Below are 22,481 nucleotides of genomic sequence, written 5' to 3' on the forward strand. Positions count from 1 at the left end.
CCTGGGCCTCTGTATCAAGTGAGGGAGACCAAGGCGTTTTGCCGGAATTTTCAGCAACATGGCTCTCTCTTTGGGAGCTGCTAAGCTGGTGGGATACAAACTGAAGGTACTAGTGGCCGTTGGGCCCATTTCTTGGAAGCCCTTTTGGAGAAACAGTCCCAGTCAACATCTGCTGAGCTCCTGGGTCCAGCCATAAACCTGAAGGCAACCAACACACCACTCTTGTTTTTCCATTTTGTCTTTTTTTTTTCCTGTTATGCACACCTGTAAGCAGCCCTTTCTGGCTTTAGATGGTTTGAGCTTGGTAACTCATCTGCAATGAAAAGAGTCAGGACTACTCCAAGGACTCAAAACCAGTCCTTAATCTCTCCAGCGCGCCTGACTTCCGGTTCTACTGTCTGCAGCCTCAGTTCTAAGCTCTTAGCTTCTAACCTGTAGTCAGTTCCCCTGCTGGTGGCTCATATTCACACATCCTCCTCGATTAAAGAATAGCATCTGTTTTATTATTAGTAGAAAAATAGCTTAGAACGTCACATAGGGCAGAAGGCAGGGGAGCAGCCAGAGTGTGGGGCTGCCTGGCTTCGGGAATTCCGAGGCACGAGAGCCCTTTGCCTTTTGTTTGGAAGTCTCTACCATTCGCTCGGCACTAAAAGGCCTTCCCTCTAACTCAGTCACCTCCTTAATCCAGGAGTGGTAGTTTTCTAACAAGGTGTATACTCCTGGAGTGTTCTTCAGGCCACAGGACCTTCCCCAGCTGATGATGCCCACGTGGTACCACTTCTTGCCAGATTCTTGGGTACAGGCTAGAGGCCCCCCGCTGTCGCCCTGCGGACAGAGAACACAGATCAGCAGTGAGCCCCGCTCTCGGCTGTCCGTCTGAGGCACAGCACGGCTCACTCACGGAAGAGAGCTCGTGAACCTCCGGACTCGAGCCACCAAGCGAAATCAAGTCACTGCTAGTCAGCACCCACGCCCCAGTCCCGGCTTCACGGCTGCGGCCGGTGGGGGTGGGCCAGGCGCCCTGCTCGGCCCATCTACGCGAACTGCGGTCTGCGGAGTTCAGGCGGTGACCGGGCCACCTCCACGAGCTGCGGTCTGCAGAGTTCAGGCGGTGACCGGGACGGGACTGGGGAGGGAGGCGGAGGGGGAGGGCTGGCGAGAGACGAGCTCCGTTCCTCGTGCGACACCAAGACAGGGAGCCGGAACACGGAGGATGTGTCGCCCATGCTGAGGACGAGGAGGGACCCGTTTCATGGGTCTTAAATCAGAAATGCTGGACAGAAGGGAAGGAAGGAAAACAGGCTGCGGTTGGGGCTGTGGATAGGAACTGGGTCTCCTTTGATGTTCTTCCAGAGGCGTGAGGGTGAAGTATGTCTCTTTTTAATCCTGTGGTGTGGGTGTTTGCAGGGGCATGTGAGCTAAGCTTTTTTGAATGCGTGGCTCCTCCAGGGTGGAATCACATGGGCCTATGACTCAGAGAATTATCTATTTATATAGAAAATATGTATCCAATCTGCACCGTGTCCCTCACATGGATATGGCTTCCTTTTGTCCATATTAATACAGGGAAAATGAAGCTTAAGGAGGATGAAAGGCTTACTCAGAGTTACATGGTGCTGGGGCCAAAGTTGGAACCAAGCCTTCCTGATGCCAAGCACAGGCTCTTTCCCTCCGACGCGGGTGGTGGGTTGGTGGCTACAATCGTTCAAACTGTCTTCCTTTCTTACCAGAGGGATGGCCTCCGATTCCATGATCATGAACAGGGGACTGGAATGAATGAGATCTTATATGAACTCTTAATGGGGAGGAAGAGGATCAGACTTCCTGGACGTGATGTACAAGGCTCGGTGTACTGCAGTGGAACTGCAGAGTCGTAACCGCTGGACCCCCAGGGAAGTTCCAGTGCGTGCTTTTCTTTGTGTGAGTTCTAGTTCAAGGTCATGGGATGAGAACCAAATCAATAGGATTTCCACTCAAACAGCTCCTTCCATAAGTGGTGTTTTTAATCATTTTTCTTCATGTTATGATGGTATAAATATTATTTAAAAACCTATTTAATATGCTGATTATTTCCTTACATAGCTGGGAGAGGACTATGCTTGGAAACGTAACTTCTAAGCCTATTTCTGCATTGTTATAATGGAGATAGTACCAAGTATTTCCCAAGAGTGCTGGCAGTGAAATTTTAAAAATCTGTAAATCACTCAGCATAGGGTAAATTCTATGTAGTAAATGCCCTAGAAATATATTAGTATTTATTATTTTAGTCTTATGTATTACAAACATGGGCCGTTTACCACTAGGGTTCCCAGGTGGCCTCAGTGGTAAAGAGCCTGCCTGCCAGTGCAGGATACGTAAGAGACTTGGGTTCAATCCCTGGGTTGGAAAGATTCCCCTGGAGGAGGGCATGGCAACCCACTCCAGTATTCTTGCCTGGAGAATCCCATGGACAAGAGGAGCCTGGAGGGCTAGAGTCCACAGGGTCACACAGAGCTGGACACGACTCAAGTGACTTCCCATGCACACATTACAAATACTACTTGTGTATTTAGGAAGCAGAGAGTCCTTTCTTAGACTGCTGGAACTCCAGAGGGACATCTGTAAATTCATGTTCTTTCATGCATAGAGCCTTTAATCTTTTTCTCTTTCTCTAGGAAAGGCAGGAAGGATTATCTCAGAGGAGGATCTGGCCTCAGCCAGCAAGGACCTAGGACTAATGACAGTCCACGTAATAGGAACTTTGTTTTAAGACTAAGGCTGGTAGCCAGAGACTGGTCTGGTTACAAACATACTGACCACAGAACCTCCTAAGTTCATCGCCATGTTAATTACATCACATGATCACTCCTGTCTGTTTTGGGCGAGAAGCACATGACCTTCCAGCCTGGCCCCACTACCTGAGGCAAATCACTTAAATTCTGAAATTTCTATTTTCTGAGAGAGAGGGAGACATTCCCACACCCATTTTACAGGGTAGTTGGAGAGAATGAAATTATTGAATACGTGTGAAAGAGCTGTGAAATTATTACACTGCTTCGGATCCATTCAGATAGTGAAGAGGATGATTGATGATTGAAATAACCACGTTTTCTCATCTGTGAAACAGATGCAATTAAGCATTTTTTTTAGATGTCTTTCTGTCTGTAAAGGTCTAAGGCTCTACGGAGTGAAATAAGACTTTTATGCAAGTATCATGGGTGATGATGGGCTCATAACACCCTGGCAAGTAGCCCAGGATGGTGAAAATACTCTGTGTGGTGCCATCCATTATGGTGCATGTTGTTATATGTTTAATCACAGACTGGGCAATACCGAGAATGAAGCTAACACAAACAATGGGCTTGGGTGATTGTGATGTGTAGGTTCATCAGTTATAACACAGGCGCCACTCTGATGGGGATGCTGATAACAGGGGAGATGGTGCATGTGGGGAGGGGCAGGGGGTTTATGGAAAATCTCTATACCTTCCTCTCGATTTTGCTATGACCCTCAAACTGCTCAAAAAATTAAAAAAAAAATCTTTAAAGAGAGTTTGGGGTTGGTCAAAATGTTCGTTCATAATAGCTTACAGGAAAAGCCGAACAAATTCTTTGGCCAACCCAATAGCTCAGGTTGACCTCCAGCTCAGCTTGGCAGCCCCGTGACCACATTGCCTGTCAGCCCAGATGGCTGCCAGCTCTTAACCACTGTCCACCACGGTCTCTCTTGGATGTCCCCTCTGCTAAGATTACTGTTACATTACAGGCAGTTTTCAGCTTCTTAGGAAGGTTCATCTCTTTGGCAGACATTTTTGTTGAGTATTTTCCATGCCAGGCACTGTTTGAGACACTGGCCAACCATGAATAAGATGCCATTTCTGCCGGGATTGAGGAGACGGACAAAAAAGTTGCACAGCATGGTGATACCTGTTTCTCAGACGGCTGTGGTCCTTCACAAGAACTACTGTGGAGCTAGCTGGGGACCTATTTGATTTTATATTTTGCGGCATTGTGCCACTCACTGATTTTTTTTAAGTTGAATATTTTTAAATAGTGTAATTAATAGGGGATTACAAAAAGGAAATGTGCTGGAAAAAGTAAACCACAAAATTCAGTTGATTCAATTTTAATTGGTGTTTTAAGGATAGCATAATCTTGCTTGTTACTTTGGACATATTTCAATGTTTTCATAATCCAATTAAAATTTCCCTTCATTGTGTGATTACATTTTTTTTCAACTTTGCTAAGTTTAAAAGTGTAATTTTATTTTTACGGGCAATTATTCTTAAACCCTAAGGGATTTTCTTGTCTGGCTTATCTGGTTTTAAGTGATGATAATATTATATAATTTCAGAAAACTTTCCTTGCCCAGAACAGCTGATTATCAGCAATAGAAAGCTTTCTAAACAGAGAATAAAACTTTTCGCGTCATGATTTTTTTAAAAAAACGGCTTAAAATTATAATAGCACATTTATTTATAGCACTCAAGTTATAGAAGGTTAATTTTAGAAGCTTTCATTAAAGTACATTTTGATAAGAGATGGATTTAAGCAAAAAGTTCTGAACTCCAGATGGTAGCCTCAGAAAACATGATCTTGACGCTTGTGTTGCCATTGTTGGCTTTGGCCATTTGAATATTGGATGGTGATAAATCAAAGAGATTGAAAAGATAGGTGTGCATACTGAAGGGGCTTGAGTCTCATATTCTTGGGTGAGCAGCAGGGGCAGAAGCCTGGGTCAACCCCTAGTCTCCCCGCATGGCCGCCCACCCCTGGTGACCTTGCTCTGCTTACCTCTCCACACTCACCCCGTTACCTCTGGCTTCTGAAATACTGAACGTTCCCTGAACACACGATGCTGTTTCAAGCCTCTGTGACTTTCTCCCAGTTCTGCTGGGTGCTGTTTTCTCTCTTTCCTGTTCCTACTGGACTCCTCTGTCTCCTACTGCAGCATGAACTGGCTGCTCCCTAGGCCTGTGGCATGGCCAGGATCCAAGAGTTTCTTTTAATCCTCGTTGCGGAGATGCTTGAGATGCAGGTTTGATCTCTGAGTCAAGAAGATCCCCCCAAGGGAAATGGCAGTCTATTCCAGTATTCCTCCTGGGAAAATCCCATGGATGGAGGAGCCTGGTGGGCTATAGTCCATGGGGTCAGAAAGAGTTGGACATGACTGGGCATAGCACAGCACAGCAAATTGGAAAGAGTTGTCTTCTCTTTGTTATCTTATGTATGACTGTAGATTCATGTGCAGTTGAAAGAAACAATTCAGAGGGATCTGACATACCCTTTACAAGTTGCTCCCAAAGAGACCGTCTTGCAGAAATATGTATAATACAATAGCACCATCGGGGGTATTAACACTGATACCGTCAGTGTATAGAACTCGCCCATCAACCAGAGGATCCCCCGTGCTGCCCTTTTAAGGCCATCTCCACTTCCACTTCCTTCCAGCCCTAAACTCTCCTCAAATCCTGGCAACCACAACCCATTCTCCCGCTCTTTCATTTTGTCATTTCAGGAGTGTTACGTAAATGGAATCACACAGTGTGGGACCTTTAGGGTCAGCTTGCTGCACACAGCACAGATCTCTGGGCACATCCGTGGCATCACTATATCAATAGGTTGATAGATTGCTTCTTGTCACAGCTGAGTGGTATTGCCTGGTATGGATGTACCACAGCATATTCAGTTATTCACATCTTGTAGGAGGTTTGCTTCCATTTTCAGTCTATGATGAGTGGATCTGCTATAAGCACTCGTGCATGGTTTTTTGTGTGAACACAAGCTTTCATTTCTCTGGAATAAATGCCCAGGAATGGCATTTGCTGGGTTATAAGGCAAGAACACCTTCAATTTTTTAAAAACTACAAAATGGTTTTCAGAGTGATTGATTTATTTTAAACTCCACCCCACCCCCCACTCCCACCCCTAGCAATGTATTCATGATCCAGTTTCTCTGCAATCTTGTCAGCATCTGGTGTTACTGTTTGCTTGTTTTCCCTCTGCAATTTGGATATTTATTTATTAAAAAAATTTTTTTATGAACCCCTCTCCCACCTCCCACTGCTTTTTTTTTTTTTAATTTTAGCCATTCTGAGGTGTGTAGTAGTTTTAATTTGCATTTTCTGATTGTAGTTCAATTTGCATTTTCTTGATGACGAATGACATTGAACATCTATTTTATTTGCCATCTGTATATCCTCTTCAACAAAATGTCCTTGTCTTTTGCCCATTTTTGCACTGGACAGTTTGTCTTTCTGCTTTTGAGTTTGAGAGTGCTTTATACATTCTAAGCATAGTTCCTTTGTTGAATATTACCTCCCAATCAATAGCTTGTAATTTCATCCTCTTAGTTTTAATTTATTTTATATATATATATATATATATATATATATATATATAGAGAGAGAGAGAGAGAGAGAGTATAATTGCTTTACGATGTTGTTTAGTCTCTGCTGTACAATGAAGTGAATCAGATATGGGTATATATATATCCCCTCCCTCATTCCCTTTTTTTAAAAATTGTTTTTATTTGACTTCACCGGGTCTTAGGTGAAGCATGTGGGATCTATTTCCCCAACCAGGGATTGAACCCAGGCCCCCGGCACTGGGAGCACGGAGTCTTAGCCACGGGACCACCAGGGAAGTTCCTTCCTCATCCTCTTAATATGGTCTTTTCAAATTTTGATGAGGTCCAGTTGATCACTTTTTCTTCTCATGAGTTATGTTTTTGGTGTTACTCTATGTCCCAAAGATTTATTTTTTCCTAAAAAATGTGTATAGTTTTATATTTAAGTGCATGATTCATTTCATGTTTTAATTGAATTTACTCCAGGAATTCATAGTTCTCAATTTAAAAAAAAATACTATTTTAAAGCAAGCTGCTTGGCTTTGTTTTTAATTCTTAGACATTTATTTACTTAGATCTTAATTGCCCCATGAGGGATCTTTTTGTTGGGCATACAAACTCTTAGCTGTTGTGGCATGTAGGATCTAGTTCCCCCGCCAGGGACTGAACCCAGGCTCCCTGCATTGAGAGCACAGAGTCTTAGCCGCTGGACTACCAGGGAAGTCCTCCCCAAAGGTTCTTTACTCTGATTTTTAATTTTATTTTTCCTTATTTTGTGTGCATTAATAAATGGAATCAATAGATATTAATGAAACTCTCTATTCTAGTACAGATAACGTCTTGAGTATTAGGTTATGGGATTCTGGTTCTCATATGAATCACCTGTTTTAACAGGCTTCTTGTGAAACTGGAGTGCGGGAAGCCAACTCCTTTCCATTAAATTGGGGTAGAAGTCAAGACCCCCCACTCAGGCCAGCAATGACACCAAGGGAAGGAGCAGGAGTGTGACTGCTACTGGGTGGGAGCCCAAGTTCCTCATGTGGCTTCCACTGACACCGAAGGGGACGGAGGATGCTTCGTTAGACTAGATGGTAAAGTCCTGCCTTTCCATTCAGCCTCCTGTGACACCACCATGGTGGGCAGAAGTGGGGAGGGCGAGGGTGTCCGCTAGACCTTGCTTGCTGGGGTAGGAGTGCTGTGGGGTTTTTCCTGGTATGTTGCTGGGATAGAAGGATTATTGTTAAATAGTCTCTGCCTTGCTAGGTTGTCCTTTCTTTTCCTCCAAAGAGAGGAAGTCTTTCTTGTTTTGTTTTGTTAGTTTGTATCTGTGACCACTGGTATTTTTCCCCCTAGCTGGTCCTAGGAAAGACAGTGCCCTTATGTAGTATGATCTAGGCTGGGAGGTAAGAGGCGAAAAGAAAATCCAGGGAACTCACTGCTGTATCATGCCTTAAGTAGTAGGATATTTGTTTCCAATTTCATCTTCTCTTTCCCTTCCAGAGCCTTTACTTTTGTTTCACAATATAATGTCCAGGGCTTTCAGCTGTATTTAGAGAGAGGGATCAAGAGAAATGTGTCCACTTCATCTTGTCCAGAACTAGACGTTCCAATTATCTTGTTTTGTCTTGAAATCACTGCAGATGGTGACTGCAGCCATGAAGTTAAAAGACACTTACTCCTTGGAAGGAAAGTTATGACCAACGTAGACAGCTTATTGAAAAGCAGAGACATTATTTTGCCAACAAAGGTCCGTCTAGTCAAGGCTATGGTTTTTCCTGTGGTCATGTATGGATGTGAGAGTTGGACTGTGAAGAAAGCTGAGCACTGAAGAATTGATGCTTTTGAACTGTGATGTTGGAGAAGACTCTTGAGAGTCCCTTGGACTGCAAGGAGATCCAACGAGTCCATTCTGAAGGAGATCAGCCCTGGGATTTCTTTGGAAGGAATGGTGCTAAGGCTGAAACTCCAGTACTTTGGCCACCTCATGCAAAGAGTTGACTCATTGGAAAAGACTCTGATGCTGGGAGGGATTGGGGGCAGGAGGAGAAGGGGACGACAGAGGATGAGATGGCTGGATGGCATCACTGACTCGATGGACGTGAGTCTGAGTGAACTCCGGGAGTTGGTGATGGACAGGGAGGCCTGGCGTGCTGCGATTCATGAAGTCGCGAGGAGTCGGACATGACTGAGTGATTGAACTGAACTGAACTTGTCCAGGATATGGGAAAAGCACCAGGCTTGTGTGACACTGGTTTCGTCTCTCTCTGTGGTCCTCGCAACCTTCACCTTCTAGGGGGGACACCTTCTAAAAGAGATGCCATTGCTGCTGGAGTTCGCTCTTTCCTACCTCACAGCCTTTGCACGAGACAGCCTTTTCGTCACTTGTAGCTCATCTAACATCCACACTTATAGTTTCACACCAGTGACCAGATAGGGGGCTCCTCAAGTGAGCACTCCCAAGATGAATCTCTCCCATCCTTACAACCAGAGGAAGTTAGTTTATGAGGGTTTTTCCTCTGTTTCTTTTCTAGTATCAATCAAAAATGTTTTTAAATTTTGTGTCCATTTTATTAAAGAGAAACTAAGCTGTCAGGCTTTTGTTCAGTGGGCGCTGCATACATCATCCAATATGCTATGGTAGTTTACCCAACTGCCTGCCTAGGACATAGAGGGCTCACCGTAGATGTTAAAGATGTTGTCTAAACCATAGATGTCTCACCAATGGTTTAGGACCCAGGACTTCCCTGGTGGTGCAGTGGTTGAGAATCCACCTTCTCATGCAGAGGATGTGGGTTCCATCCCTGGTTGGGTAACTAAGATCCGGAGTCTCAACTACTGAGCTTGCATGCCTCAACTAGAGAGAGGCCAAGTGTCACAACTGAGATATGACACAGACCAAAAAAAGGAGAAAAAAACAGTGCAACAGAGGAAGCTAAGTGGATCTCAAATCTTCCTCGCCCTTTTTTTTTTAAAACAAGTCTGAGATAGAAAAAGTCTTGGGGCCCTACCTGGATTGGAGAAGGCCAGAAATATTTATTCAGGGTTGCTGCTTACTGACTCACAGGACCTGACACTAAGTATTCCTGAATCCAGGTCCCGCTTCTCACAACTAAGCCCAATTCCCGCACTTTTCCCAGACTCTTCCTGTCTGCTTCCCATGGACAGAGGGTGCCTTTGCACTGTGCCACCCCAGGTACCCCCAACTTACCTGGCAAGAATCATAGCTCTCGTTCTCATATCCAGCACACAGCATGTTTTTGGTAAGTTTGGGAAATTCCTTAAAACACCTGTCCCAATTCATTATGGTCATGGGGGCTTTCAGCAGCTCAGTTTCCATAGGCTCGTTGAGACCTGAACCACGGAGAAGGCCCGTTAGAACGGTCACTGTACTCCAGCCCCAGTGCCGCGAGTGCAACCACGCGGGCCCCAGGCCGTCCCGCCCAGCACCCCACCAGCCACCCAGCCACCCTTTCTTCACCTTTTCACAGAACCTCATTCTCCACATCCTGCCAGTAATCCCTTGCAATTTACTCATTCCACCAGCCCAGGCTTTTCCAAACAAGTCCCCATCTATTTAAATTATTCATTCCTCCCATTCAAAATCCTACTCCTGCCTCCAAGAAGACTTCTGTCTGGGCTCCAGCAACCCCACCAATTTCACTCCTTAGAACTGGCTGTTGAGCAGTTCTTACATAATCCCACCTCTTCAAGCCATATTTGCTTATCGCCCCTCTCTGTTATGTGAGCACGGCACTTCCGACACAGTGCCGCTGAAACTGGGTTTGCGCTAGACAAAGGTAGGGTAGGTTGGTTGAGAGTCTTTTTTGTTTTCTAATTTAATGATTTTTCAATGGAAGGATAATTGCTTTACAGAATTTTGTTGTTTTCTGTCAGCGGTTGACAGCCTCGACAGGGGGTTTGCCAAGGCCCTTCCTGGACTGCCAGCTTCTAGGAATTTGTCTGAATTTGTCTCCGTCTCATCCTCTAACCACACGGAGATTTCAAAAGTCTTATTCTTATTGCATATTTTTAATTTTGCAGGAACCCACCTGCCTCTTCCTCACTTCTAAATTTTGAGTCTTGTCTGAAGTCCTGAATCAGTGTTAACACCAGTTACCCTCCAGTCACTAAGTTCCTGAAATACCTACCGTGTTTCGGACCCCAGCTTGCTGCAGAGCATCCCCCAAGGACCTGTAGTCTTGTTCAGGCCTGAGCTCGTGCTGTGCCGTTCCCACCCCTCTCGCACCTATGTTAGTGAGTTTTCTTTGGGGCAGTTCAGTGGGGGCTTTCATAATCCCTTTATACCCTGGTCCAGCTCCTTCTATTTGGGCCAAGTGACAATGTATTGACAAGTAACAAGAACAGATTCATTTCTAAGAATGGATGGGCAACACTCCAGGACCATCTAAAGTCTAGGCCAGGGCAGGTGTCTTGAATGCCTGAAGGAATCAGGTGGAAAGCATGCATGCGTGAATCGGGGAGATGAGAGAGGACAGAGCAGGGAGCCCCTGGCAAGCTGGAGGTTTGCATTCAATGAAGCCAACAAATGGTTGTGCGCTGGCTCGCAAGGGAAGACCCGCACCCAGGGATGGCCCACACCTGGCATCTCAGTGTTCGGCCTTGGCGGGGGTTGGCGGGGGTGTTTCCTTGGTAACTTGAAAGAGGCTGAGATCAGGCCTCCCTGGGTTTCTAGTGTTCAGGGATTAGCTCTGAGGCAAGCCCCTCCCCCTCCCTTCCTCAGCTGTTCTCTCTTTCACCTTCTCCTCTAGGTTTACTGGCCCCTCCTCAGATGCCAGTGATGCAGCCCTCAGCCTGGCTGCACCCAGGAGATGCTGAGCTGTGACGTACCGGATTTGACTTGCCCCCATCCTGCCACCCAGCAATTGTGCCACTGGGAGAGGCCGGGCTGCGTGGGCAGGCAGAGGGGTTCTTTCCGCTCGTTGAATATGATGGGGTTGTCCAGCATCAGCAGAGCGATGTCATTGTCCATGTTAACTCTTTGAAAGTCCTTGTGGAGAATGACGGTTGTGACTCCCTTTATCTCCAGGGATGGGCTGGTTAGGCTACTGGTTCCCAGCACGACTCTCAGTTCGGTGGGCCTGGTGGAGGCAGAGAACCAGAGAGGGAGGAAAGTCACAGGGGGCCCAGAATCTGCTACGGCTAAACCCTAAACCCCACATGGTCCTACTAGCCTTCTGGACTTGTCCTACTGGGGCTGTCGCTCAGAGGTTGTAAGCATTTGTAAAAGGTAGAGAAGGAGGGTGAAACAGCCAGTGTGGGCCCGCAGCCATCTTGGTGCTCCAGCATCGTCCCAGAGACCCGAATGAGACAGTCCCGCCTCACTGGGCAAAGGCAGGACCTAGCTTTGCCCCTCAATCACCTGCCCAAAGAGCCCACAAAAGACCACTTAGCACAGATCAGACCCTGGCGCACACAAACTAGCCCTCAGGTAGGTACGGGATTATCATAGCAACCTGTCTACCAGCAATTTAGAGACTCAGGGTTTGTTTGTTTGCAACATACACAACTGACCAAATTTACATATTCAGAATATATAAAGAGATTCTACAAATAAAACACTGTCAAACTCGAACAGGCATTACAGGAGAGAAAATACACCAATCAACTTGAATATATCAATGTAGCAGTAGTAGTAAGAAAAAATACAAATTATGACCACCAAGATTCTAGTCTTACCTATCAGAAAAGCGAAAATTAAAAGTTCTGAAAAAGTAGCAAGTATTGGTGATGATTTTAACACTTAAATACCACTGGGGGAAATTTAAATTGGTACAACCACTTTGAAAAATCATTTGGTGCCTTCTAATAAACTTGAAGATGTACAGCCGTACGATTCTACCACTTCTCTCTTAGAAATAAACTCTTGTACACATATATAGAAGGCCCATGCAAGAATCAAGAATGGACTTTAATCTAAACCTGCCATTGATGGCGCTTCCCACGTGGCCCTAGTGGTAAAGAACTCACCTGCCAGTGCAAGGGACAAAAGAGACTCAGGTTTGATACCTGGGTTGAGAAGACCTCCTGGAGGAGGGCATGGCAACCTACTTCAGTATTCTTGCCTGGAGAATCCCATGGACAGAGGAGGCTGGTGGCTACTGTCCTTAGGGCCACGAAGAGACAGATATGACTGAAGCAACTTAGCATGCAAGACGCACTGCCACTGATGAAGCAGAAGGACTCTTCAGGAATTTCCTTCCAGGCAGAATGGCCAGGAATTTTCCAATCCCTAAGTATCCCACGAGAGCAGATGCAACCAGTTTCCTTGGCTACCCCAGGGTGAAACTTTCCCTGTGGTTTTGATTAACCTGTTAAAGTTTATCTTTCTATGTATCGTCCATCTTTCATGAGATGGTGGAGCAGAAAAGTACAAATGCTAGAAGGGGGTTCAAACGCTATTTCTTGTCTCCTGGAGAATCCCAGGGAGGGGGGAGCCTACTGGGCTGCCGTCTATGGGGTCGCACAGAGTCGGACGCAACTGAAGCGACTGAGCAGCAGCGGCAGCAGATGTGTCCCTTGGGTGAATCACCCAACCTTACTGGGCTTCAGCTTCCTTCTCTATAAGATAAAGATGTTCATTTTAGCTGCCCTAGGGTTGTTGTAAGATCGAATGAGTTAAAAGGGAGCAATTCATTCTGCCTTCCTCAGGCTGGGTGTATATGATTCAATCAGTTAATGCACATGGTTTCTTAGAACATGATTTGTAATCACTAAATGCTCTATTTTTTCCACCAGTCTCCTGGGATGCAGAGAAAACTCTACACAGGGCAAGAAAATCAGGTGTCAGATGGCCCAGGAACTGAGACCTCCAGAACTTGGAGAACTTCCACTTAAAAGGACTTGAATGTCACAGGAGAGGTAGACAGACCAATCCCCAGGGTGGAAGGCAGTAGGTGGTGGTCATTCATGTCTGATACGGGAAGCAGCGACTCCAGAACCTCCCTCGGCAATCGGGCTTGGCTGAGTGTGGGGTGCCCCAGGGGCACGCACTGTCAGAAGAGATAGGATGAACTTGGTACTTACGGTAACTGCTCAGGGTAAAAGCAGTGAGCCGCCGTGATAATCCACCACTCGCTGAGGATGGCGCCACCACAGAGATGTTCATTACTTGCCTGAACACTCACCTGCCATGGAAACTCACCCACCCCAGCCTCTATCCCTCCTGTGATTCTGGAATACTGAGCTCCTCTTGCAAACATGGGTCTTTCACCACATTCTGGTAGAATGAGAGAAAGGAAGGCAAAAGATGCAACACTTTGTCAATACCTATAGGAGATCCATAAGTAGCTATCATTATACCCATTCTAGAGATGGGGAAACTGAGGCTGACCCCGGGAAGTACCTTAGAAACATGAGTAAGCCAACAGAGGCTTCACATTTGTTTCCCAGAGCCTGGGACATGGTCAAAAGTGTTGGCTCTGTCTCCCTTCCAGATAAGCAAGTCACTGTACTGTGCTTTCTGCTTTCATCCAGGAGAAATCAGAGGGAATACCTGCCCAGACCAACCTGTAGTGCTTGGCAGAATAATGCCTCCCTCTCAAAAGATGTCCATGTCCTAATGGACCGTGATTTAGAACTCATGAATATGTTGCTTTATGAGGCAAAGGGGACTTTGAAGCTGGACTGAAAGTTGCTAATCATCTGATCTTAAAATGCGGACATTGTCTTGGATAATCTGAGTAGGCCCACTGTAGTCACACTGGCCCCTAAGGGTGGTGGAGGACAGCAGGAGGAGAGAGATGTGACTACAGGAGAAAGGCATGGAGAGGTGCCATATCGCTGGCGCTGAAGATGAAGGAAGGGGCCACAAGCCAAGGGATACTGATGGCCTCTAGAAGTCAGAAAACCCCAGTTAATACACTCCCTCTAAAGCTTCCAGTAGAAGCACAGTCCTGCTGACACCCTGATCTTAGACCAGTGAGGCCCACGTGGAAGTCCTACAGAACTATAAGATAAAGCGTTTGGGATTTCCCAGGCATTCCCAATGCAGGGGGATTGGGGTTCAATCCCTGGTCGGGGAACTAGCTCCCACATACCACAACTAATTAAGAGTTCTCAAGCTGCAACTTGGGGCTGGCACAAGACAAGGAGCAAGGGAAGTGGTTTCCAGGAGGGGCGTGTGGGATATCGGAAGCCGCTGCTCTTGTGAGCTGGTCTCTTAGTGGCCATTAACTTATTTGTGAGCTGCTCCTTGGGTTTCCCAGGTGGCTCAGCGGTAAAGAATCTGCCTGCAATGCGGGAGACTCAGGATTGATCCCTGGATCGGGAAGATCCCCTGGAGAAGGAAATGGCAACCCACTCCAGTATTCTTGCCTGGAGAATCTCATGGACAGAGGAGCCTGGTGGGCTACAGTCCAGGGGGTCACAGAGTCAGACACGACTGAGGGCCTAAAGAACAATAAGAGCTGTCCCTTTGCCCCTCGGGCTCCTGGCAGAATGGAAGGGAGGGAGCAGGGCCCACTTGCAGAGTCATTCAGGCCCCCAGGCAGGTGTCCACATACCGAGGTGTGCGTCCCTGGCCTGGGACATGAGCAGCAAAAGGGACCACAGGAGCATGGCCCAGGGTGTGGCTGTTGGCCTGGAGGTGACAGAGGCCCGAGCTGAGGGAAATGACACTGTCAAGGCCTCCCGGTCAGAGCTACCCCCTCCAGTGATGTCACAATGGACAGCGGGTCTGAGAACTCAGGCCAAGCCACGCGGGCTTCTCCTCTGGCCCCTCTGCTTCTGAGATGAGCCTCATTCGAGATGCCTCCTTGACCGAGCTTCCCTTCCTGACGTGGGCACAGCCCTCCCTTCACGCGTCCTTGGAGGGGTGCCTGGGTGGCCTGTCACACCGGCATTCTTTAAGGCTCAGCAGCCTCCCCTTCACAGTTACTGTGAGCAGGAGCCCTGCACCAGAGGCTGCCAGGCTGCACCCTTGGAAACAGGAGGCACTCAGGAAGGTGCTCAGGGAGACCCTGAGGCCTGTGTCACCCAAACCCTGGGCAGTCCAGGGGCCCACGGAGTTCTCCACTCAGGCCCCTGACCTGGGCCACCCGCACGGACCACGGGCTGGGTTCCGAGGCCTCAGCCTCCCCCACACTCAGCCCAGCAGGCAGCAGCCCCCTTCCCACTCTCTCTGGTTTATTCCATGTGGCCCCCAAATCTCCAGACAGGCCCCTATCCATTCCAAGGATGGAAAGATCAGACTCACAGGTGGAGGTGCCCAGCCCGAGTCTTTGCTCAGGTTATTGGCTCAACTGTATGATCCGCACATTACTTTATGTTCTTTGACACTTTCAGTACACGGACTTGGATGGGCTCTATCCAAGCACCCTCAGTACCGCTTTCCTGACCGCTGGCCGGGCCTGATGTTTAGACGTGAATCATGTGCTAATTCAGTTCCCAAAGTGACCTCCGGTCATTTTCTAGACTTGCTGTGTCTACCCTGGGTTTTCTCCTCTGCAGAAAAGGAATACTGATGTTCAGACAGTAAAGTTGCTGTGAAGCTGTATAAACTATTACGTGTGCGTGTGTGCTAAGTCATTTCAGCCATGTCCGATTGTTTGTGACGCTATAGACCGTAGCCCGCTGGGCTCCTCTGTCCATGGGATTCTCTAGGCAAGAATATTGGAGCCGGTTGCCATGCCCTTCTCCAGGGGATCTTCCTGACCCAGGGACTGAACTCGCATCTCTTACGTTTCCTGTATCGGCAGGCAGTTTCTTTACCACTAGTGCAACCTGGGAGGCCCATATAAACTATGATCACTTGTCAAAAATAAACAAATAAATAAATAAATTGTAGCTGGAAGGTAAAAATCATCATGTTGTCATTAAATAGAAGAAACATTTTAATAAATAAAAGAAAACTCATTTAAAAAGTTGTCGTGAACCTCAAGACGAAGATATATGCCTTGAGTGGGGCACCTCTTTACTACACCAAGGCTGTGGCCCCAGCTACTCTGGGAGGAGAAACACCAGGACATGGGGCTTCCTCCTCCAGGATCAGGGCCCTCTGTGAGCAGCTGCTCTACAGAATCCAGGTGTCCTTGCTGAAGGGAGGGCGGGGCCTGAATAACACATGCTACCTCGTCTCCCTTGGCCTTGAACAAGGGCTAAGCCTTTGTTTCCTGGCACGTGGATAAAGATTCCCAGAGCACACGGGGTCACCTGGCCTGGGTCTAGCTCCGCGTCTTCCATCTGCTCTTCTTATGGACTCAGTGCTCCCCCTCCACAACCCCTCGCCCCGTACCTGCTGCCCACCTCCTGATTGCTCTGGTCCTGGAGGAGGGTGTGGAGGCAGGTGGAGCCTGGGCCCCCCCGTCTGCTGGGAGACTGGAGGACCATGGCCGTCTCTCTGCTGGAAAGCCGGATGGGCACACCTGCCCTAAACTGAGCTCTATCTATCGCAAAACACTCAATCACTGCCCAGCAATTTTTGGCCAAGCTTCTTCACAACACCAGTGGTTCCCACCACATCTGAGTCAGTGGAGAGAGTGACCAGTGGGGTCCGAGCTGCTGTGCACGTCTGCCACCCCAGAAGCTGCCGTTCCTGTAGACTCTGATGAGAATGTCTCCCCTCGGAACTGGGCAGACACGGCCTCCCCTGTTGTGTACGGAGAGAAATTCAGGAATGTTAGGGATCTGTAGAAATCCCAAGAGGAAAGCAGGTACTTGCTGACATGGGCTGCCTGGTGGATGCTCCATAGTTGGCGCAAAGGCCTCACCAACATCCAGTAAGGACGATGGTCAGACGCCTTGGGGGATGTATTCGGTCTCCTCTTGTGTTCACGCAGGGCTTCCCTGGCGGCTCAGTGGTAAAGAACCTGCCTGCCAATGCAAGAGAGAAGAGTTCAGTCTCCGGGTCAGGAAGATCCCCTGCAGAAGGAAATGGCAACCCACTCCAGAATTCTTGCCTGGAGAACCTCATGGACAGAGGAGTCCATGGGGTCGCAAAGAGTCGGACACGACTGCGCACACACATTACACATGTTCATGAAGGGGCTGGCTGCTCCTGAAAGGTGTCCTTCCGCTTATATTATGCTGCATCATTTAAGAAGTGGTCTGTGTGTGGATTCCAGAGTCAGACATACCTAACCTTGAATCCTGTTTCCAACATCACACATCAATTTTGTAAAAAAATAGTGATGGCATTCACGCTTTACGTCAACCATGTGCAGGTTGCATTTTTATTTTTATTTATCTGTTGTGGCTGTGTGGGCTCTTCGTTGCTGCTCGAGGACTTTCTCTAGTTGTGGTATGTGGGGGCTACTCTCTAGTTGTGGTGAGAGGACTTATTTGACCCATGGCATGTGGGATCTTAGTTTCCTGACTAGGGGTTGAACCTCCATCCCGTGCCTTGTCAGGGAAGTCCCTGATGTCACACGTCTCTAAAGGGCCTTGTACTGTGCTTAAGTCGCTCAGTTGTGTCCGACTCTGTGACCCCATGGACAGTAGCCCGCCAGGATCCTCTGTCCATGGGATTCTCCAGGCAAGAGTACGGAGTGGGTTGCCATTTCCTTCTCCAGGGGATTTTCCCAACCTAGGGACTGAGTCCAGGCCCGCCCACATTGCAGGCAGATTCTTTGCCATCTGAGCTGCCAGGGAAGCCCCTAAAGGGCCTTAGACAAGCTGCTATCCTCTCAGAGTTTCCCTTATCTCTACACAGGGGACATTACAACTATCGGAGTCAATACGAGGATTGGCTGGGGTGACAGTGTATCTTTGCTTTGGCTAATACAACAGCATTGCTCAAGAACTGGGATATTGGAGTAAATGAAAAAAAAATCTCTTGTTCTCACTAACGTTATAGGCTAGTGGAAGAGACTACCTCAGATGATCATAAGAGCTATGGAAAGAATTAAAGCAGGGAGAGGGCATAGGAAGTGGGGTTGGAGAAAACCATAGGTGCTGTTTTTATATTTTTATTTTTAATTTACTTGGCTGCTTCAGGTCTTAGCTGTCGCGTGCAGGATCTTAGTTAAGGCATGTGGGATCTAGTTCCCTGACCAGGGATCGAACCCGGGCCCCCTGCATTGTACATGGAGTCTTAGCCACTGTACCATCACGGAAGTTCCACAGGGGCTGTTTTTAGTAGAGTGAGTGGGGAGGTCTCCTGGACAGGGTGACAGAAGAGACCTGAAGGAAAGGGGGAGCAAAGCTTGTAGATAATTGGGGACCCTCAAAGGTAACAAGGAAACTTGTGATATTTTAATATAAGAAGAAATGTACAGTCTGATCTTTATTCAGACTTCTGACCAGAGCTCCTAAACCCTTTTTAATTTCCTAAGTGATCAGAACAATAGGAACATCTTTGCTTTAGTATTTGCTTTATTTTTTTCCCCTGGCTTCTAAAACAGCTCTAAAGTGATAGAGGTGAAAAGAGCGTCTTTTGTTATTCATAACAAGCCCCTCTCAGCCCCACCTGAGTTTGTGTTAATGAGGTAATTATTTTTCTGTAAGTTTGTTTTACTCATTGATCTATCATCGTTAATAATTTCTTGATAAATATTTAATTCAAGAGACTAGCATATTAAAATGAGCATCAAACTCTTGTAATAGTGGTTACAACTCGGTATGAACCAATGATGTGCTGTGCTTAGTCAGTCAGTCGTGTCCGACTTTGTGACCCCATGGGCTGTAGCCCACCAGGCTCCTCTGTCCATGGGGATTCTCCAGGCAAGAATACTGGAGAGGGTTGTCATGCCCTCCTGCAGGGGATCTTCCCAACCCAGGGATTGAACCCAGGTCTCCCACACTGTAGGTGGACTGTTTACTGTCTGAGCCACCAGGGAGGCCCATGAACCAATGATACGGTTGCATTTAGTATCTACTTTCATTGCTTACATGTCACAGTTTGCACTGAGGTATTTAAAAAGAAATTTCAAACTATGTTTACATTTCCCCTAAAGTCATAAAGTGGGTTTATTGCATCAGTTGGGTGACTTTTGAAAAGCCCCTAAGGATGCGGGCTGGTTGCCAGGCAGACCAGACCCCTGGTTCGAGGTTTGGAACTTTCAACCCCAGCCCCGGACTTCTAGGGAGGGGAGAGGAGCTGGGGGTTGAGTTAATCACCAGTAGCCAATGATTTAACCAATCATGCCTGTGTCAGGAAGCCACATGAAAACCCTAACTGAAGGGATTTGAACAGTGTCTGGGTTGGGAGCATATGGAGGTGCTGGGAGGGCATGGCAGCTCTTCACCCCTCTCCAGCACTGACTCAGGCATCTCTCCCATTGGGCTGTTCCTGAGTTGTACCTTTTAATAAGTTGGTAATCATAAGTAAAGCACTTTCCTGAATTCTGTGAGCAATTCTAGCAAATTATCAAACCTGAGGAGGGGGTCATGGGAATCTGATTTGTAGCCAGTCAGTTTGAAGTAGAGGTGACCTTGAAAAAAAAATTCAGAACCCAGAAGTTGAGAGTTACATTTTATTCGGTGGGGATTTTTAGTACTTCAAGCCCAGGAGGCAGCATCTCAGGCAACCTGAGAGAACTGCTCTGAGGAGGTGAGGGGGGAGCCAGGATATAATAGTTTTGTAACGAAGGGCAGGTAGTCTGAACATCAAAAGATGGTTGCTAATTAAAGATAACCAGGTACCTCAAATTAAGGAATCTGGCACTTTTCTATGTATGGGAAGATGCAAGAGTCTGCTGCTGCTGCTGCTAAGTCGCTCCAGTTGTGTCCGACTCTGTGCAACCCCATAGATGGCAGCCCACCGGGCTCCCCTGTCCCTGGGATTCTCCATGCAAGAACACTGGAGTGGGTTGCCGTTCCCTTCTCCAGTGCATGAAAGTGAAAGTGAAAGGGAAGTCGCTCAGTCGTGTCCGACTCTTAGCGACCCCATGGACTGCAGCCTACCAGGCTCCTCCGTCCATGGGATTTTCCAGGCAAGAGTACTGGAGTGGGGTGCCATTGCCTTCTCCGATGCAAGAGTCTGGGCTCACTGTAATTGTTCATTTCATATGCATCTCACCTACCTGGGGCCAGTATCCTGTTTCCTTGTCCTAGATTTCCTCAGGGCTCACTGTAGGGAGTGGCTGCAGCCTCATGGTTACTAGACAGCAGATATTCTTTCCCTTCCTGAGTTACCTCAAGGCTCACCAGCTCACCTTAGTAGGCTGTGGTTGCAATCACTAATAACTGTGACATCCTTTGTTTACTGATGTGGTAGGGAAAATTCCATTTTCTCACAACCTAGACTTGCAATTGGCATCTGAAGTGGGGGTGGTCTTGTGGGGCTGAGTCTTGCACCTGTGGGGTCTGCACTGACTCCAAGTACTATCTGAATTGAGATAAATTGTATAGAATTTGTCCCCCATGCCTGGCTTTTTTTCCCCTCTGTGGAAAAACTTTAGCCAAAGAATAAGTTTAATCCTCAAAGTGAGAACTTGCAGAAACAAAGGAAAATAGTCAAAGGAGATAAAATAATAATAATGTAGTGATTAAGCAAAGTCAAGGACCTCTAGTTCCTCCTCAAGGACTATAGATAATATGCTGAACCATCTCCTGTGAGCTGTTGTATAGAAACTGAAACCCCCACCATGGGGAGAAGTTAACTACTGATGACCAGACTGTAGCCTTGACAGAAGCTGCCACAGTTCTGAGAACTGGCCTTAGGGAAATGGGAGCTAACTGACCCCCATTTAGAGCAACTGTGTGTAAAAACAATCAAGATAATGCTGGCCAGACCTCTGATGGCCAATTTCAAGATGACTATCAGAGTTGACTGTGCTGTTTCTGTATGTAGCCCCCTCCTTCTGACTATAAAATCTCTTGCCCCCAGTGGTCTTGTGTGCGTGTGTAGGGCAGGGGGAAGGTCAGCCTTTGGACAGATGTCTGCCCTCTCCTCAGGTTGCCAGCCTCCATAATAAAGCAAAGTTTCCTTTCCAGCTACCTGTCCCTTTTATTGGCTTTTGAGCGGTGAGCAGCTAGACCTGGGTTTGGTTACAAGAGCAGGCTTTGAGATCCGCTTCCAGAGAATATGAAAACTCACCCAAAGACCCAGAGCCCTTTAATGCTCAAGCAGACACTAGAACGCACACCTTCTCGAGAGACTCACAGTAGTGGGTGGGGGCAGTGGGTGCAGACAGGTGTGCCTGATATGGTGGCCCCCTCGTCCCTGCTGCAGAGAGAAGGCAGACAGGTAAGGGAGTGGGCTGTGTGGATGCTCCTGAGCCTGGCTGCCCCGGGTGCCCTGCTTCCTCCCTGACCCCAGGCTTACTGTGACGTCACCCAGGACCAGCCCTGCCATGCATTTGTGATGGCCGCCACTGAGGTAGCCACGGCTGGCATTTTGTCAGCTTTGGCTTGGGGCCCAGGTTGTGAAATTCTGGACTGGAATGAAAAGAAAATGCTCCAGCTTCTAATTCCACTGCTCATGGCACTCAAGGGACGTGCCCAGGAAGCTTCAGGTCTGTGCCAGGCTGAGCCAGAGCAGAGGGTGGGTGGATGCCTGCACCCTCTTACCTGGCTCCTGTAGAGAGACCAGGTGGATTTAGAGACAAGAGGGGGTGCAGAGTTGGAGCAAATGGCTCAGGAAATGAGGAGATTACAGTGGGTGAATCAAAGTAGATGGATTGGCCTCAGTGAATACACCGGTTAAAATGATCCTGCAGGGTCTGGACCCAGAGTTCTGGAAGAATAGAGCCATTAAGAAGCCACGTCAAAGGGTTGGGGTGGCAATGAGGGTGGAGAAGTTTCACATGGTGGTTGACTCCAGCCTGTTCCAGCAGAGGTCAAGTGGTTCAAGAGAAGCAGGCCCCTGTCTTCCCCTTCTCCTGCCCAGGCCACGGGCTTTTTTCCTTTGAGCTGTGGCTAGTGTGGGACTCCATAGGCTTTTTTTCCCCACTTTGTTTACAATCTTTTGCACTGTGAGGAACTCCAGAACAAGCTGTGTCTGTTATTTCTCAGCGTCTTCTTTCACGCTGATAAAACTATAATGCCATAGTCTGAAAATCCTCAAAGTTTGCTGCATGAGTTTCAGTTCTTCTCATTTCAGCGTAATGATTTTTTTTCCCTTTCGAAAATTTAGTTTGGTCTATGTCAGTGTACGCCAGGGATGGGTGTGTATGCACAGAGTGAGTGTGTGTGTGTGTAAATGTATTTACAAGCCATCTTTCCTCCAACTCATTTCAAAGTTATTTGACGATTCC

At 47.5% G+C, this 22,481-nt stretch overlaps 1 protein-coding gene across 1 annotated transcript; it reads right to left on the reverse strand.

Moving 5' to 3' along the window:
- Window positions 1-438: 438 nt before the first annotated feature.
- PRSS55 (serine protease 55) lies at window positions 439-16,674 on the reverse strand. Its single transcript, XM_052645237.1, is given in 6 exon segments — window positions 439-825; window positions 9,536-9,678; window positions 11,176-11,426; window positions 13,372-13,564; window positions 14,850-14,926; window positions 16,580-16,674. Coding segments are annotated over 6 exon segments (1,146 nt in total).
- Window positions 16,675-22,481: the final 5,807 nt, after the last annotated feature.

Source organism: Budorcas taxicolor, chromosome 8 (genome assembly GCF_023091745.1).
Source record: "Budorcas taxicolor isolate Tak-1 chromosome 8, Takin1.1, whole genome shotgun sequence".
In the NCBI taxonomy this organism is placed as follows: Eukaryota; Metazoa; Chordata; class Mammalia; order Artiodactyla; family Bovidae; genus Budorcas; species Budorcas taxicolor.